At 37.1% G+C, this 18,103-nt stretch overlaps 1 protein-coding gene across 2 annotated transcripts in view; it reads left to right on the forward strand.

The window, feature by feature from the left end:
• fancm (FA complementation group M) overlaps positions 1 to 18,103 on the forward strand; it is a 49,780-nt gene that overhangs the window by 21,885 nt on the left and 9,792 nt on the right. Inside the window, exons 5-15 of one of the 2 annotated variants that reach the window (XM_008399922.2) lie at positions 1,975 to 2,106; positions 3,123 to 3,255; positions 3,363 to 3,455; positions 3,939 to 4,034; positions 4,195 to 4,361; positions 5,259 to 5,465; positions 6,178 to 6,418; positions 6,505 to 6,653; positions 7,296 to 7,460; positions 15,873 to 17,274; positions 17,910 to 17,995. In XM_008399922.2, coding sequence (XP_008398144.1) covers positions 1,975 to 2,106; positions 3,123 to 3,255; positions 3,363 to 3,455; positions 3,939 to 4,034; positions 4,195 to 4,361; positions 5,259 to 5,465; positions 6,178 to 6,418; positions 6,505 to 6,653; positions 7,296 to 7,460; positions 15,873 to 17,274; positions 17,910 to 17,995 — 2,871 coding nt within the window. The remainder of the gene's footprint in view (positions 1 to 1,974; positions 2,107 to 3,122; positions 3,256 to 3,362; positions 3,456 to 3,938; positions 4,035 to 4,194; positions 4,362 to 5,258; positions 5,466 to 6,177; positions 6,419 to 6,504; positions 6,654 to 7,295; positions 7,461 to 15,872; positions 17,275 to 17,909; positions 17,996 to 18,103) is intronic. The other variant, XM_008399923.2, reaches the window with a different exon arrangement.

Genomic DNA, 18,103 nt, shown 5'->3' on the forward strand with positions numbered 1-18,103 from the left:
CCAGCGAAGCCCGTCCGTTACCTAGCAACTCCAGCGAAGCCCGTCCGTTACCTAGCAACCCCAGCGAAGCCCGTCCATTACCTAGCAACTCCAGCTAAACCCGTCCGTTACCTAGCAACCCAAGCGGAGCTCCTGCGGTCAGCTGGTTTTACTAGATTTAAAGTGACAGGCGGCCCTAAAACAGTTCAAAACGGGCAGAACTGTCCAGACTAAAATCCCATTATCTGAGAATGATTTTTGTGCAAAAATCTGAAATGTTTCATACGTTTTATACGTGTTTTGTATAGAACTTTTCTAACCTGTTCAGGGAAGCATAATGACTCGCCTTCAAACATTTGTCTTACTCACTGAAATTAATTGATGTGGGATTTCAAAATTAAAACAGAGTTTTGAATTTTCTTTTGTGTTGACATCATTCCCTTCACACCTTCACCAGGCAGAAACCCTTTTCTGTGGTTTGGAGCCAAGAAACTAATTTCTAAAACCTGGATTTCCTGTCTGTCAACATCTCACCTGAACTTACTGCAACAGCCCCACCTGTGGTTTGCTGCTTAGTTTTATTAAATCAAAAGTTAACAAAAAATAAATAAATTCTGAGTAAAATTTCAGATTAGATGCGACAAGAGTGAATAATATATTCATTTATGATGGCTGAAGAGGCATTACATAGACAGGCGTGATTCTGGAGATATTCACAGGGCCTTGCAGAAGTTTCCATGAATTTTTTCACATTTTGTCAACAGCAAACTTCAGTAAGTTTTTGAAGGAAGTGCAAATTTGTGAAGTGGAAGGAAAATTATGCATTTAAATATTTCAGTTAATAAAAACATTACACGTGTGGCATTTATTTACTTTATCAGATTTATAATTTTCTTTTCACTTATTCCTTATTGTTGCAATAAAAGAAAGATGTGGAAATGTTCAGAGATCATTAATGGAAAACTTGACATGAAACTCGCCTCCTTCAGTGGAAAGTTTTCTTGTCTTTTCTGTGTCATATTATTCAGTTTAATTAATCTCCGTCTAGTTGCGTTTGTAATTCATTCATTTTAGTTTATAACATGAAACAGATTAAGAATTTTGTCTGTTTAATGATATCTGAGAATTACATTTTATTGCAACTCAAAAACTGGAGTTGGAAAATGTTAAAAATTAGATTTTTTTTTATTAGTTTTTGCTCCTATTCTTTCTAGTCGTCCTTTAGGTAATTCTTAAAGCACAGCTGATGTTGAGTGTTGTTTTGAAGCTCAGATCCAACCAGATGGTCGGTTCTCTCTCTGTGTTTGCTTAATCAAATGCGCTGGACTGGCTGTTGGTGTTTTCTGAAATGTCAGCAGGTTTTCAGGTTATCATTCAATCTGTAGCTCAGATTATTCAACCCTTTGTTCAGGAAAGTGGGGCAGATGTAAGGAAGCGTTTACATTTCGAGAGAAAGCGTTTCATAAGAGCAGGAATAATTGGGCTCTGCTTAATCGACTTTTTTAATTTGACGGATGCTTCCTGGTTGTTTTCTTCTCTTGTAGATTGTGATGCTGCAACGGCCACAAAGCAAGTCAAATTGCCTTTCACGTGTTACAAAGCTGGATTTATTATTTGCTGTACACATAAATTCGGTGAATAACCCACTTCTTTCATTCTTTTTTTGTTCTATTCAATTTGTGGAGCAGAAATTTCACCCAGACGGAATTGAAGTCGTAATGACCTCGTCTGTCATTATCTGCAGTTGTGAGGATAAAAAGCCTTTGTGAAATTGGATGGATGCTTTCCCATTAGCTGGAAACGAGGACAAGCAAAAGGAAAAAAGAATTCAAAAACATCTTTTAGTTTTTATCAAGAATAAAACCTGTCAGTGGGTAACGACTGTGTCAAACCTGTTCTCCGTGGACATGCTGCTGCTCTTGGGCTGATTTATTTCCTCTCTTCACAGGAAGTACCACTAAATTATACTTTATTTTTCTCCCTGCGTCCTGCTAGGTTCTGGAAAAGTTCATGTCCCGTTTGGTTCAGAACCGAGCGATGGGCCACAAGGACCTGCGGACGCTCAGCAAGTACCAGCTCATTCTAGCCAGGGATCAGTTCCGCAAGAACCCGCCGCCGCACATCAAGGCATGCGCTCTTTTAGAAACCTCTGTGTTTTCAATTCTGTTCACTTATAACCGGTCATCTGCATCATCCGTACGATTCTCACTGCTCAAAAGAAACGGAAAAGAAAAGTTTTCCTGGATTTTACACATTTTGTCACCTTACAGACCAGAAAATAATGCGTGGTTTTCAAATACTGCACTGCAAAAACACTAATTCATAACAAGTATTTTTGTCTGTATCCATTGGAAATATCTTGGTACACTGTAAAAAATGGAAAACTACCCTACAAGTTTCTTTTCGGCAAGATATAGAAGCTTGATTTAAGTCAATAATTCAAGTTCTAGTTCCATTGGCAGATTATTTCACTTATTACAAAGGAAAATGTCTTGTCATAGGTGAACTTGGATCAGTACTTTTTATCCTCAGCTCAAACTGCAAAAACACAAAATTTTACCAAGTATTTTTCTTTAGTTTCTAGTGCAAATATCATGTGAGTTATAAGAGCTTCTTTTAAGTCGATAATTCTTGATATTTATTTTAAAAAGTGCTTGATCCAATGGGATTATTTCACTTATAACATGGGAACAAGTACTTTTTCCATCAATATTAAGGAATTATGGACATAAAACAAGCTTCTATATCTTTCTAAAAAGTAACTTGTAAGTTAGTTTAGTCTCATTTCAACTAGACTAAAAATACTGGGTAAGATTTTATGTTTTTGCAGTGCAGGTGGCAGAAATTGTTGCACTTTGCACATCTGGACTCTTTTTTTTTTTTTAAGATTTCTCAGTTTATTTCACTTTTATTTTACTGATTAAACTCCATTTGAACATCAGAAACCACTGTTTTTGTAAGTATATTTTTTAAAATGTTGCCTTTGACATGAGGCTCTTCACTATATTTGTCAAACTGTTGGATTCCACAGAATATATTTTTGACATGTTTTTGCTAATGCATTTGATGATAATATGACGTATTATTACCCTTCAGCTGGTCTGGGTTTTTCCTGGCTGATTCATGGCGGGTTGCTCCTTTAGGGTTCTCACCAGGGAGTGCTGGAGGGCGACTTTGCCCTTTGCATCAGCCTGTACCACGGCTACGAGCTGCTGACCCAGATGGGCCTCCGGTCGCTTTTCTTCTACATCCAGGGAATCATGGACGGATCCAGAGGTCCGTTCCTTTTTCTTATGTCATGCTAAGAGCATTTTTCCACACTTCAGCTTGATTTTGTTGGTTTGTGTGTAACGTGAGTCTTTGTTCTGCTTTGTTTTGCTCAGAAATGTCCAGAGCTAAGAATGAATTACAGAAGACTCCGACGTTCATGGATCTGTACCAGGAGATGGAGACGATGTTCCTGACGCCACCAGACGGTACATGGGTCACTCATTACACTCAAACTCAGAGCTCAAACCTTTTTAAGCATGGCGCTTTTCACAACAAACTTTCATTCAAACTGTTCAGTTTTTGGTTTTGGTCAAATAATTTAAGCTCATTTTTAAGTAACTGCAATCATAGCCTCACAAACGCAAATACGATCATATAAAGCTAAAATGATACAAGAACCAACTTGTGTTTTTTAAAATATATACATAATAACAAATGCAGTTTTTTTAATGGAATCGCATTGAATAGACACCACAGAATAATACTAAATGCAGCATTAATATGTTTTAGATCTATTTTTTTATGTCATCAGTTCGGAAACTTTGTGCATTTTCCAGAAATTATTGCTGACTTGAGCTACACAAATAAACTTGCCTAAGACATTTGCTGTTCTTTCCTCCATTCTGGAAGAAAAATAAATACCAAGCTTCTATTTTTGACCAGTTTTTTGTCTCTTTGACTTCTTCCAGGTCCGTTCATTTACAGCCATCCCAAACTGGAAAAACTGGAGGAGGTGGTGTTGCAGCACTTTAACGCGTGGGCTCAGAGCTCAGCAGGGACAAATGGTAACCTCCTTTATTATATAGCACTACGAAGCCCTGACTCACAAACTGAATGATTCTTCTAGTTTAGACATATTTATTCCACTACCATGCACATTAAACGCTGAATAAATCTGAAAAAGTTCAGATTTATTTCTGTCCCATTTTCTTGTTTCTGGTGCAGACGGAGTAAGCACACGAGTGATGATCTTCTCCTCTTTTCGGGAAAGCGTCCAGGAGATCGCTAGCATGCTAAACCGACATGCGCCACTGATAAGGGTCATGACCTTTATGGGCCAAGCCTCTGCTGGGAAGGGCGTCAAAGGCTTCACCCAAAAGGAGCAACTGGAGGTCAAAACTGGTTTTCTAAGTATACAGCATTAGGAGACAAAGAGTTGACAGTAATGTTTTATCAGCACTTATTTTATCAATCTTTGTGCAGAAGATTTAATCAGGGGTGGATTTTCTTTTGTTATTACCAGTCAAAATTATACTTTGAAGCTCAAATAAATGCATGGATGCCACAAAAGCTGGATTAAATGCTGGCATAACCTTTCCTGTTTTATCGACAGTTTTCACTTCATGCAGTTGTTTATTTCTAAGCAGTAATGAGGCGAAACCTTAAGCTGCTCCTTCGCATCAGGTTGTTGCTAGATAACCAAAGAGTGAGCGAGTTAGTTGAACTTACTTATTTACCTGGTTGTAAGAAATTGAGTTTAGTGAATATTCTATATTGAATTTTCTATCAGGGCTGCACAGTGGCGCAGTTGGTAGAGCTGTTGCCTTGCAGCAAGAAGGTTCTGGGTTCGATTCCCGGCCCCGGTCTTTCTGCATGGAGTCTCCATGTTCTCCCTGTGCATGGTGGGTTTTCTCCTGGTACTCCGGTTTCCTCCCACAGTCCAAAAACATGACTGTCAGGTTAATTGGTTTCTCCAAATTGCCCCTAGGTGTGAGTGTGTGTGTGCATGGTTGTGTGTCCTGTGTGTCTCTGTGTTGCCCTGCGACAGACTGGCAACCTGTCCAGGTGACCCCGCCTCTCGCCCGGTACGTTAGCTGGAGAGGCACCAGCAACCCTCCCGACCCCACTGAGGGACAAGGGTGTACAGAAAATGGATGGATGGATGAATTTTCTATCAGCTTTATCATCCATTGATATTGATCATGTCTGTGTTGCGATATATATTGTTATTGATTTATTGTCCATCCCTAAGAGACAGGACATTAAATCCCCGGTGAATTATGTTACAGGTGGTCCACAGCTTCCGGCAGGGGGGCTTTAACACTCTGGTTTCTACCTGTGTGGGGGAAGAAGGGCTGGACATCGGTGAGGTGGACCTCATCGTGTGCTTCGACGCTCAGAAGAATCCCATCCGCCTGGTGCAGCGAATGGGGCGTACCGGCCGTAAACGACAAGGACGAATCGTCGTCATCCTGACAGAGGGGCGGGAGGAGCGGGTGGGCCTCCGTCTGTGATCAGCACCTTTACTGACCTGAGAGAAGTTAATCTCCCAACTCTATTAAGATCTGACAAAATCGGTGTCCCATGTTTGTGCAGCAAATTCTTTTGTTTGTGCTGCTTTTGTTTTGAAGAAATTAATGAAAGTTTAAAAATCCAAAGGACAGCCACCCCCCCTCTTTACCTGAGTCAAACAAAATTGGTGCTAAACGTTTGTGCAGCATTATTTCTGTTTGTGCCGCTATAATTTTGAAGCTATTCATATCATTTTCAGAGGTCATGAAAGGTCATAAGTTGGGGGAGCTGGTTGACCTTTTGACCATTGAACGTTCAGTAATATTTTCAAAACAAAAGCACCACAAACAAACAAAATATTTAGCTGCACAAACATAGCTCAAAGTTGCAGAGTTGATTCAGACCAATTTTTTATTTTATTTTGCAAATCTGTGGTAGCTGGTTGACCTTTGAACTTATATTAATATCTTCAAAACAAAAATCTTTGCTCCACCAACTCCATATTTGTCTGACTTGAAGGAGGTGGGTTTGTCCGGTTGACCTCTGATGATGCCTGGAAACATTTATTAATATCTTCAGAACAAAAGCAGCACAAACAAAAAACATTTCTGCACAAACGTTTGGCACCAATTTTGTTAAACGTTGGGAGGCCAACTTCATTCGGGTTTGCAAGTTGACAGTCGTTGTTTTCCACAGACCTACAATCAGAGCCAAAGCAACAAGCGCAGCGTGTACAAGTCCATCACCGGCAACAGAAACGGGTTCCACATGTATCCCAGCAGCCCCCGCATGCTGCCTGAGGGCGTGAACCCCCAGCTGCATAAAATGCACATCACCTCAGGCCAGTTTGACCACAAAGAGAGCAGCAGGAGGTCCGTCAGAGGCCGAAGGTCCCACGCTGAGGGACGGGCTTCACTCATCCACCCTCAAAACCTGAGTGAGTGTCTCGATGGCAGGAAACTCCACCCTGAATGTCTCAGACGCTCGTTTGAATGCGACTTCCTGAAATTTGTGTGTGTGCAGTTCGACAGGAGAGCCCCACTTCAGACGGCTTTCTGAGCAGAGCAGAATATTCTCTGTGGTCGTCCACCATGAGGCTGGAAGAACACGAGGCTCATCCCACTCTGAAGCCGTCCCACTTCATGTCCATTCCCAGTGACTCAACTCCTCAGGTTCCATTCTTTTCCTTTAGTCTTCCAACATCTCATCTAAGGATGCACTTTTTTCACTTCCAATACCGATACGGATATCTGAGGTTTAGTACTGATCCGATACTAAACCTGCTGAATTCTCTTAAAATGCAACAAACACAAAAGTACTGAATTACACATTTATTTGATAACTACACCAGTACAGCTCACTTAAACACACCAATATCTTTACAAGCTTGGTCAGACATATAAACCCAACTTTAATTGGTTCAGTCAGTGTAATTGGGAGTATTAGCCAATGTAGAATAAATAATAAAGAAACTGAAACGGAAGAAAAAGGTGAAACGTGAAACATAAACTGCAACAAACCTTCTTTCAAATGATTCAGAAAGTCCAATTAGGAATTTAAAATATATAAACCTGGATGTTGCTCAGAGCACAAAGCATAGAATTAGACTGGATAGATCTGCCTTTCATGGCTCAGGCACATCGTCACCGATACCCGATAAACAATTTTTGTCAGTATCGGCACTGGAACAAGAGGACTGGTGCATCTCTGAACTCGGTGCTAATTTTACACATAGCATTTCTTTCCAAATGTGTCCAAGAAATTTGAAAGTAGAGATAAAAAACTTGAATATAATTCCTGTTTTTGTGAAAAAGGAGGAGACTTCCAGGGACAAACCATCATGCAGAGAGCTGTCTTTGTGGGAATGGAGACACTGGCAGCACAAACCGCTCCCTTTCCATGCCGTTGATCATTCCCTCCGCTGCCGCCACTTCACTGCGGTGATGCAGCTCATCGACGGCATGAGAGACGAGACTGAGGTGAGTAAGCACCAATTTGAAGATGTCTGAAAAGCCTAAAATAATAAAAAGTCTGACCTAAATAAGCACATTCATTCAGGGGAAAACATCCCAAAAACATGGCTGACAGGAAGCGCGTGTGGAGGTTCGCGTGGCGGGGCAGGGGCAACAAGGGAGGCCTGCTGGGTCGGGCGAGGAAGCCTTTATAACTGCCTGCTGTTATTTGTTTGCATTTTTTATGTATTTCTTGTAAAAGAGTAAAAAAAATATAGTAAAAAAGACGCTTAAATGGTTAAACCAAAAATTTGCAGAATTGTTTCTGTCTGATTAATCATCAGAATAATCAGTTTACTAAAATAATCATTAGCTGCAGTTGTAATAGTTTCTCAAATGGTGGCTTTGTTTACAGTCTAGAAGATTTCACACAGCGTCTCCCGGGGAGCCACATTTTTATGACTTTCTAACATCAATGCCATTAGACGACCCCTTGAAATCGAAGACAATGGCCGTCTGTAGCGTTAGCATTTAGCTTGGGGGGATGTAAGAGGACAAACTGCAACCAAACAACATTCTTCACTACAATAATGGTTGGTGTGAAAGTTTAGACTCACATTTAAGCCTAGGAAAGGGCTCAGAATGAAATAAACTATGACAACTTGCTCTCTTTTCAAATTAAAAGCACTTCCTGTTTGATTCAGTAAAAAAATGTGACATTAACAGGTGCTTACCTTTTTCTACTAATCGTATTTGAACATTTATATTTTTTTAAACGATGAGTAATTTGCAAAAGAAATGGGGGAAATCATATTAAAAACACAAAATTAATAATATATTGCACAGTAAAAGCAAAATTACAACATAAAATACTGTTCTGCTAACAAAAATAGCATACTCCAATACAAAGAATGTCAACTGAGTAAAATATATTTTTTAAATAAGTATCATCTTAAAAAAGTAATGCATCTCTTACACCATTTTTACCATTTTAAAAACAATTTTGCTCACTAAATGTGTATTTCTATAAAGATTTATAACATATTTAACAACTTATTCATCAAGTGCAGCAGGTTTTTCATGGAATTGTATCAAAACTTATACATTTGGTAGTAAAGCTTTACAGCTTTTTACACATTTCACTCATTTTTTTGCAGTTTAATTATCATAAATTGAATTTAGTTTCTTCCTACAATCCTGTAACTCAGAGTGTACACAGCTCAGGTGCCTGGTGATGGGAAAATGGTTTCATAAATGGTCCCAAGCATCTTGCGTAAATCCTGCTTGGTTTCATAATGGAGAGACAGTAGTGAGCATTTAGCCAAAGGAAACTCAAATGTTATAAACTCACATGGATGAGAGGAGTCAGCTGCTTTGCTGATGAACATACAACTGTGGTTTGTTTGGAGTTGCTAAATGTGGTGTTGTGACGTTAAAGCCAAATTCCTTGAATGATAAACAAGCTTCATTGTGGATTTGGTTAAAAAAATCTGGAAAAAAACCCCGTCTGTTTCCGGTCTGTAGCGTCGTATCTCCATTCAGTTACATCCAAAAATAAATGTAAAAAACCCCTCAGCCGACATTTATAAAGGGGAGGCACTAAAAATACAACAGCTGCTTTCTTCGAAATCTATTTTAACCTTTCTGTGAACTCAAATCGAATATCAGAATCACATTTTCCCCGTTTTTTTGTTTCCCCACGGCAGAGGCATATGATTAGTGACGACTTATCTGCAGAATTACGCAAAAGTAATTAAGCCAAACTTCCTATGACTTGATGATGGAGCTGAAAGAATGAGATGGAAAAAATACTTTTGTAGCCTGATGGCTTTTTAGATATTATTGCTTATTTTGACTGTGAATTTTGAACTTTATCACATTTGTAACGTAAACACAAACTACAAACCATTTTATTTTAGGTTAATCATGAAGAATGAATGCGGTTAACACTGTCGCTGACTTTCCAGGTAAAGAATCCGTAGCGGACAAAATCGGAATCGGCTTTTTAAAGATCGGTGATCGGCACCAATACTGCAGCTGGTGCAACTTTTGTTCAAACGTTTTGGGCAAAATGAAAACTCTCAAAGGGCCGGAGTTCTTTTTGATTTTTTTCTCTCGTTTTTGAAAAATGCAAAATATTGTAAATGCTTTTCTTTTATCTGCTCTGGACAAAATAAAATATTTTAATGATACAAACTAGAGAAAAAAATATTATTCTTTTTAAAAATGGTCCCAAATATTTGCCTTCATAAAAGAAAAGTGGGTCAAATATTTTCTACTCTTTTGTTGTTTTTTACTTTCAAGTACTTCTGCTACTTCTATTACTAACCAAACTCACCAAAGTACAAACACTGGGGAACTTTTTTTATTATACAACTAGAGAAAAAACATTTCTAAGAATATTTTCCTTCATAAAAGAGGTTTCATAACGTTTTGAGTTAAATATTTTCTACTTTTTTTATGCTGACATTTCTGATATTTCCTCAAGCCACTGCACATCATCCATGATATAAACCTTGAAAGCATTTGGAACAGAAATGAGTAAACAAGCCAGTTTGTTTTGATGTCATTTAAAACCCAGTAATCGTTGCATTTACCTGGAACATTATCGATCATCACATCACTGGTTTTGTTTTGGAAAACCAGATAGTTCTTGGCTTTGTCTCACCATCTGCTCATGTCTCAGATGAGACCCTGAATTTGTCCAAATCCCTGTAAGTGGGTCAGAGATTATAGTAAGGTGGGCTCTTGTTACCTCTTTATTTTATTGAATAATAAAAGATAAACAATCACCTGTATGGATCCAAGAGGAATAATATAGAAAAACAGACTGATAAAAAGCTTCACGTCATCATATAACCTGCAAACTGCGACCTGAAGTAAATCTTAAAACTAGAGTAAAAATTAAGGCCTAAATTTATATTTTATAAATTTGTGGACTTTGTTGAATCTAAATATTTACTGTTGTTTGATTTGTTTGGTGCAGAACTAAAGGAAATTACATTTTTTATTTCAAGTAAACCACAATAAAGATAATTTAAATGATTAACACTTGAGTAATTTTACTCAAATAAAAGTAGAACTACTTCAACATACTTTTACTCAAGTAAAAGTAAAAAGTCTTCTCAAGTACAGAGAAACTGATCAAATTATCAATCATTTAATATTTAATTTAGATATTTAAGGACTAAAATGATAATTCATATAGGTAATAAAAAATAACAAATAAATAATAAAATAAAATGCTCAAGTTATAAATCATTTAATATATGAAAATTACATAATCAGATGGATCAAAACATAAAATTAAGTGGAAATTTTACTTATTTAAGGACCAAAATGACAATCATTCATACAAGCCACAAAACAAGACAATATAATTTTTTTAATTGTTTTTTAAATAAAAAATGCCTGAAAAGTTAACAAAAACTGCAGCTGTGTGTCTGTCTGGTGAATTTTTAGTTAAAACATGTTTGTTTTTCATTCAGTGGGAAGAAAATCTAGACATTTTTCTCAAGTAAGAGCAGAGATACTTCAAAATAAAATGAGAAACACTGAAACAAGTCAAGCTTCCAAATGTTAAATTAGAGAGTTGTATGAAGTTGTATTTTCTTCTCATTGTTGCTCATAATTAATCATAATTTTCCAGTTAATTTCAAACCTTAACCTTTGAGTAGACCCCACTGCTTTCGTCTTTGCTTCTGTTATTGCTTAAAAAGGAACTGATTAGGTAAAATTAGGTGTAAGTGGAAAACACTTTCCCAATCACAGGAAGAGTTTGCTTCTTAATAAATGTTCCTAAATTATCTCGAGAAAGAAAAGCACCTCATTAATACCAATTAAAGTCCTGCTGATGATGGTTGTTCACAAATTACTTGACTTTTCATTTGAATATTAAAATCCTCATCAAGGCATGAAAATCTCTATTTTTCAGTCTAATCTAAACTCTGTGTGTCACCGACCTGTTGCTCTTTAATCCAGTAAAATATAGAGGATACAAAAGATATATATTCTTTTTATTATGTAACTATTCTCGTGAAATCAAATAAAAAAACTGATAGCAGTTTCTGGGTCAGCAGCTGATCTGCTTCTCACAAAAGAACAAATATTGTTTTGAACAAAAGTTGAAATTTAATTGGCTTTTTCCATTACAGGGGCATTTATTTATATCGTAGTTATAAAACAGTGGAACTGGAAGATATTTTAAATATCCAAATTAAATAAACAAGCCAGCAAATAAAATTAAGTTTTTGTAAATACATTTGTCCTTCAAAAAAAGAGCCAGTTGAGACCAAAACGCCAAACTGAAGGTTTTAATCATCCAGTTTTTGTTAGAAAGAGAAAACAATAAATCAGACAAATGGAAATTATTAAACTTGTTTAAGTTTATCATTAAATTTATTGATTTTTTTACTTACTGGACAGGCCTACACCCCAATATTACCAACTTAGCAACTTTCTTGCTATATTTAGCAATATTTTTTTAAAAAATGATATCAACCAAAATCTGCAGGTCAGGCCTTTTAAGGATCGGCCAGAAAACTGCAACCGTTGAATAATAATCAGTTATTGAATAAACCTCAAACCTTTAAACATAATTTTCTCTGCTTTTCTGTCTCCAAATCCACACAGAAGCTTGTGAACACAATGTGAGTCGTGATGTGGGGTGTGGGTGTTTCCTGTCCTCATGTTCAAATTTACAAACCCTCAAGCAAACATAAAAATGGCCGAACGCCCATCGTTCCAGCGTACGCACCTTAAAAAGTCACAACGCCTTTGCTGCATCACCTACTTCACCTGATTTCTGCAGGAAAAAGGTTAATTTTCTTTTGGTTTGATTCTTGCTCACCCGAAACTCATTTGACCTTTAGACCCGGTTTCTGCCAGACGGGGATTTTTGTATTTTTTTGAATCGCGCTGCGATCTTTACAGCAAACAGACGCCGGCCGGGTTTGAAGCAGACCCCCCTTCTCGTATGATTATGTAACGGTTCTCTGAACCGTTACATAAACCCAGGAAGATGGAAGTAGGTCAGGCCAGGATGACCTGCATGCACAGGGAGATCAGAAAACTGATTCAAAAAAGATGTATTTTTTAACACAAGTAAAATAGAAAACTACGGCAAATCACTTCTGTTTTGTCTTTACGCTTTAGTTTTCAAAAGTGACCCAAAATAAAGTGATTTACGCTGCAAAAATACAAAATCTCACAAGTATTTTTGTGTAGTTTCTAGTTCAAATATCTTAGCACTCTTGAAAACTAACTTAAAAGTTACTTTTCGGCAAAATGAAGGAGATTATTTTAAGTAAAAAATGCCTTTTTGTAGTACCACTGGCAGATTTTAACATTTATAACAAGATATTTTCCCCATTTTCTAAATTAAATAATCTGCCAGTGGAACTTTTACTTTAAAAAAAAAATCAATATTCAACAATTATTGACTTAAAACAAACTCCTATAACTTACCGAGCAGTTGCTTCTAAGTTAGTTTCGTTTTATTTCAAGTACACTAAGATATTTGTGCTATAACTACACTAAAAGTACTCGGTTAAAACTTAGTCATGGTAAAATTAGAGCAGATTGTACCATTTAAGAACATTTTTCATAAGGTTTTAACTGCAAAAACACAAAATCTAGTCCATTTTTAATCAATATTAAGAAATTATTTACTTAAAATAACCTGCTGTATCTTGCTAAGAAGTTACTTATAAGTTAGGTTTGTCATATTTCAAGTGTATTAAAGTATGTACACCTGAAACTAAACAAAAATACTTGATAAGATTTTGTGTTTTTGAATTACAGTATCCCATTCTTTTGCTCCGGCAGTGTTTTTTTTTATCTTCTATGTTTATTTAGGCCATAAGAATTTCGTTTCTGAGCCAAAAGTAAAAATACAACAACTTCCAGTTTAATAAAATCTGACAGGAAAAATACAATATTTGTTGGTTTTTTTAGCCTCTGCTAAATGTTACATACATTCTAATTTAATTTAATCCAAGTTATAATACAATGCAGTCAAATTCAGTTTATAATCCCAACTGGAATAAATAGACTTTCCCTCACACTGATCACATCAGTTGCAATTAATGAATTAATTTAGCAGGGTTGTGTGCAGATTTTTATTTTTATTTTTTGAAAAATGCAGCTTGATTAAAACAAATGCTGCTTTCTTTGTGCATCGAATTCATGTAATTATTGTAATGTGATGAGATAATCTGCAGAGAGGGGTTTCCACTTTGTGTTTTTCATCAATATGCAACATAAAATGATGCCAACAGCGAGTCTCTGCTGCTTCTATTTTCATCATCCAGGTTATTTTGGGTTTCGGTATTTTTTAGACATAATGTGGTCATTAATTAATTGGAGCAGAGTTCAGTTTAATCCACCATGAATTTGATTTCATAACTGAAAAATATTGACTCTGGAGTCTGAAGGCTCCACTTTCTGTTCATGTTAAAACTACATTTTAGGTTTTATTGCACCGTGTATTAAAAAGTAAACCATTTTCAAGTCAAAAATGTGTTGGGAGCAATGTGGGAATAACACTCGTATGTTTTCGGCAGTTTGGTTTCTGTCGGCCTAATTTTGACGTATTCTGTACTAATATGTTTTATAACATTCTGAAAAGAGAAACCTGCAAAATCTTAAGCCTCTGGATGAGTTATGCTGATGTAAACAAACCCTAAAACGCCTGCAGCTGCATTTTTATTCATAAAGAAAAATAAATAAGTAAAGAAAACCTTGTCCGTTTCCCTCCAGTTTGCAGATATGCACACATTTGTGTTTGTTTGCCAAAGTAATCCACAGTTGTTGTTTTCAGTGGGAAATGTTTGGCCTTTAGTGTGAATTGCGAAATACTTAAATGTTAATAAGAGGTTGCGATAGCAGCAAGCAGCTCAGAGTTGGGCTGCCAGATCATCTGAGTTGTAAACGGATTAGAGAAAGCAGAAAAAAGTTTTATTCAGAGAACGCTGCGATTCGTCACAAAGGCCTGCATCTTCATCTAAGTGTAATGGCTAAATCCACTTTAAATATATTCTTCTAATTTAATCAGAGGTGGGCAAAAGTTTTACTCGAGAGTAAAAAAGTATTTGGTAAAACATCTGAAGTAGGTGATTAACAATTTATTTTAAAATTACATAATCAGACAGAACAAAATTTGGTACTTTAAGGCCAAAATGACAATAATTCATATTAAAATAACCAAATTCTGCTAAAAAGATTTTTTCAAATCAGTTTCTTTCATTAAAAAACTTATGAAACTATAAGAAAAACTGCAGGTGTGTTTTTCTGTGTCTGGTGAATTTCTGGTTAAAACATGTTTGTTCTTCATTCAGTGGGTAGAAAATCAAGAAATTTTACTGAAGTAAGAGAAGATTATAATAATTAAATTACTCAAGTAAAAGTAAAAAGTACAGAGTAGTAAAAAAAAGAAACTCAAGTAAATTGAGTAAATGTGCAAAATGTTTTTCTTCCTCAATATTTGAGGGAGAACAACATTAAAATGTAAATATTTAAATATTTGTCTTATTAATGACCATTTGAAAAACATTAGCATGTCCCCTTTTTATTAGAAGTTGTTCAGATTTAAACCATTTGGTGGCTCAGAAGTGATTAAAACCTTTGATTTGTATTTTGGAAGAACTGAGTTAATATATTATCTTGTTTATGTTGTTTTGAGAATTAACTCATGAGGGTAAGAGTAACTTTCTCCAGAGGTAAAAATGGGTAGATTTTAGTTTTAGAGGGTGGATGAATGTCTTCAGCTTCGTTAAGGAAAGGAAAGTGTTTATTTTTCCTCTCTCCTCTGGGTTGACTGAGCATCTCCCACCTCCTGCTCTCGGGTCCGACGGCTCCCCGTCGGTACCTGTGGGGTTCCCACTTCAGCCGAATCACTTCCAGGTCAAAGGTTTGACAGGTGCCAGGCAATCAAATATATTTACACCTCAAATCTAACAACAAATAGATGTTTAAGCAATAAAAGTTCGGGAACATGTATTAGTTTATTTCTTTATGAAATTAGCATCTTAGACAAATTTTAAATGTCCTTACCGCGTCATAAAAGCTGAGAATAACAAATGTTATGTCAGAGTTTTGCTTCCCTGTATGTGGTTGCAAAATGATGAGGGACTTCCTGATTGGATTAAATTATGAACATGAGCAGAAAAGCGGTTCTGATTGGTGAAGTGACCCAATCGGTTTGCTCTTCTTGGGTTCCTCTATAAACCTCTATAAACTGATAGTTGGTTTGTGGTAACAGTTTGAATAAAACATGGAAAAAAACAACTGAGCTCACCAAAATAAAAGCATAAATACACCTGGGAAAACAATTTCAGTTGCTCTGTTCAATAGTCCTGTCAATCACTTTCGACGTCCATCATGATTAAGTGACAAAGGGTCAGTAGTATAATTCTATAAACTGTTTGTGTTCATCTTCAGGGGGAGACTCTTTACGAACAGCAGCTTCTACCTTACCTCCGGAGAGATGATGCTGATGAAAAGAGGCAGAAGAAACCAAAAGCCCCAAAGAACTGCACTAAAAACAATAAGAGCAAACCGTCTCACTCATCCCGGTCCGAACTGGAATATATCGACGAGGAAGCAGAGATGGAGGATGCAGCTTCACGATCGATCCCAGAGAAACGGAGGCTCCCAGATGAACAAGCTGATTCTCCATCACACAACTCTGATGACGACTGCGTCATCGTTAACCAAACCCTCAGAGATCCTGCAAATCCAGACGATGTTCCAGAAGTTAATACAAAACATAATGAAGACGATGATCTTCAGGAGATGTTCTACCTTCCTAAAGCGTGTCCCGCGCCGCTGTCGCCAATAAAACACAAGAACCTGAACGACATTCTTGTTAACGTAGCTGAGCTTCTCTCTCGATCTCCACCTTCGCCGGAGAACATTTTAGAAGCAGGAAGGATTTTGACGCGTCTTCCACCTTCACCACAGCTGGGCGTTCAGCCTTTCCCCGTCAGGTTCAGCTTGGAAGTGGACGATGAGGACGATGTAGAGGGTGGCAGTAAGGATAAGCCTGATAGTCCCACCTGGGATGAGGTTTTCGAGGATGAAAATATCAGGTACGACACGAAGGAGACAGACTTAAGAAGTGTTGACAATGCAGAGGAGTGTGTTTCCATGGATGCTGATTGTGCAGTTGAAGAAGACGGAGTTGATGCCCAGATGGATGAGAGCATGGACTTGTTTGAAGACGATGAGGCGTTCATGCAAATGACAATTCCAGATATTCCTACTCCTGAGGATAGCATTACAGCCAAGGCAACCATCAATGACGAAGGCACTGAGAAGATTTCCAAAGATGAAGCCAAAGATTGCACAGAAATCTTAAACGCTGCAAACAAAACCCCTTCCTCAGACACAAGGCTAAACATTCACAACTCAACAGAAGATCACGACAATAAAGCTTCGTTTTTAGTGAAAGCAAATCCTGAGCCACTAGATTCCTCTCACGATCTGTTCTCTGTTAACTTTGACCTCGGTTATTCGCTGGAGGACTCTGAGGATGAAGCAGAAGTGGAAGTTACATCTCCGTCGCCTAAAAAACAAGCTGAGTCAGCTGTTTCTAATTCCTCTACTCCTCGTCGCAGCTTCGCCGGACTCTTCAGAGAGTCCAAGTCGTCTTCACAAACTAAAGCGGATAATTGGAAGCCTAAAACTGAGGAACTCCCCTCTCCAGTTACGTTACTGGGACCCAGACAGATGCTCCTGTCTCGGATTGCAGAACCGGACTCTTCCAGAGCGAAGCAAAAACCAGCTGAAGGTGATTCACTGCAAGAACCGATCCGTGTGGGAGAGTCTTCTCCTCATCCAGGTTTGTTCAGAAAACAACGATTTATTTGTGACCACTCAATAAATTAGAATATCAACAAAAGATTGACAGATTGCAAGAGTTTATTTCAATAAATTGCACCAATTATGGTTTACAGCTAATTACTTTCCACTGAATGAATAAACCTATGCAAAGGGACTTGTAATACAGAGATTTACGATCAAAATGGGGAGCTCTCAAAAGCCACAAAAGCTCATTTCTTACTAAAGAGGAATATTGTGTCCTTTATTATTAGTGGAATGTTGAGTGAAAAGGGAAAAATGTGTTGAAAAATGTACATAAACACAATGATTACGCTTAGATTTTATAATATTGCAATTTTCTGAACATGAGTAATATTGTTCTTTCATCCCTGCCGTTTTATATTGTTCATATGATTTATTTACTTATGTGATGTTTTCCACCTCTTAGATTTTATACATTTCTCTCAAGTTCTCAAACATTTTACCTGGTAAAACAAAGGTTTGACAACAATCATAAATCTACACATGAGTTTCACTTTTTGAATTTAATTAATGAAATTAGAAAACGTTTTGTTGATCTGTTTTTATTTAGATTTACCTGTAAATCGGTTTGATTCTGCAGCTCGAATGTGTTTTTTTCTGTTTGCTCATTAGCAGAGTGTTGCAGCGACAGTGAAGAGGAAGTCGTGCTTCTCAGAAGAAGACATCACAAGGTCAACCCCTTGTCCTCCCCAGAAGTGGTGAGCAAAACATTTTCTGTTCATAAAAGTAAATAAATTATAAAAAAAAAATAAAAAATTCCCTTCTCACCCTCCGCGGGTGGTCTGTTTCATCCTCTGAGCTCGGGT

The sequence above is a fragment of the Poecilia reticulata genome, linkage group LG22 (assembly GCF_000633615.1).
Source record: "Poecilia reticulata strain Guanapo linkage group LG22, Guppy_female_1.0+MT, whole genome shotgun sequence".
NCBI classification, from domain to species: domain Eukaryota; kingdom Metazoa; phylum Chordata; class Actinopteri; order Cyprinodontiformes; family Poeciliidae; genus Poecilia; species Poecilia reticulata.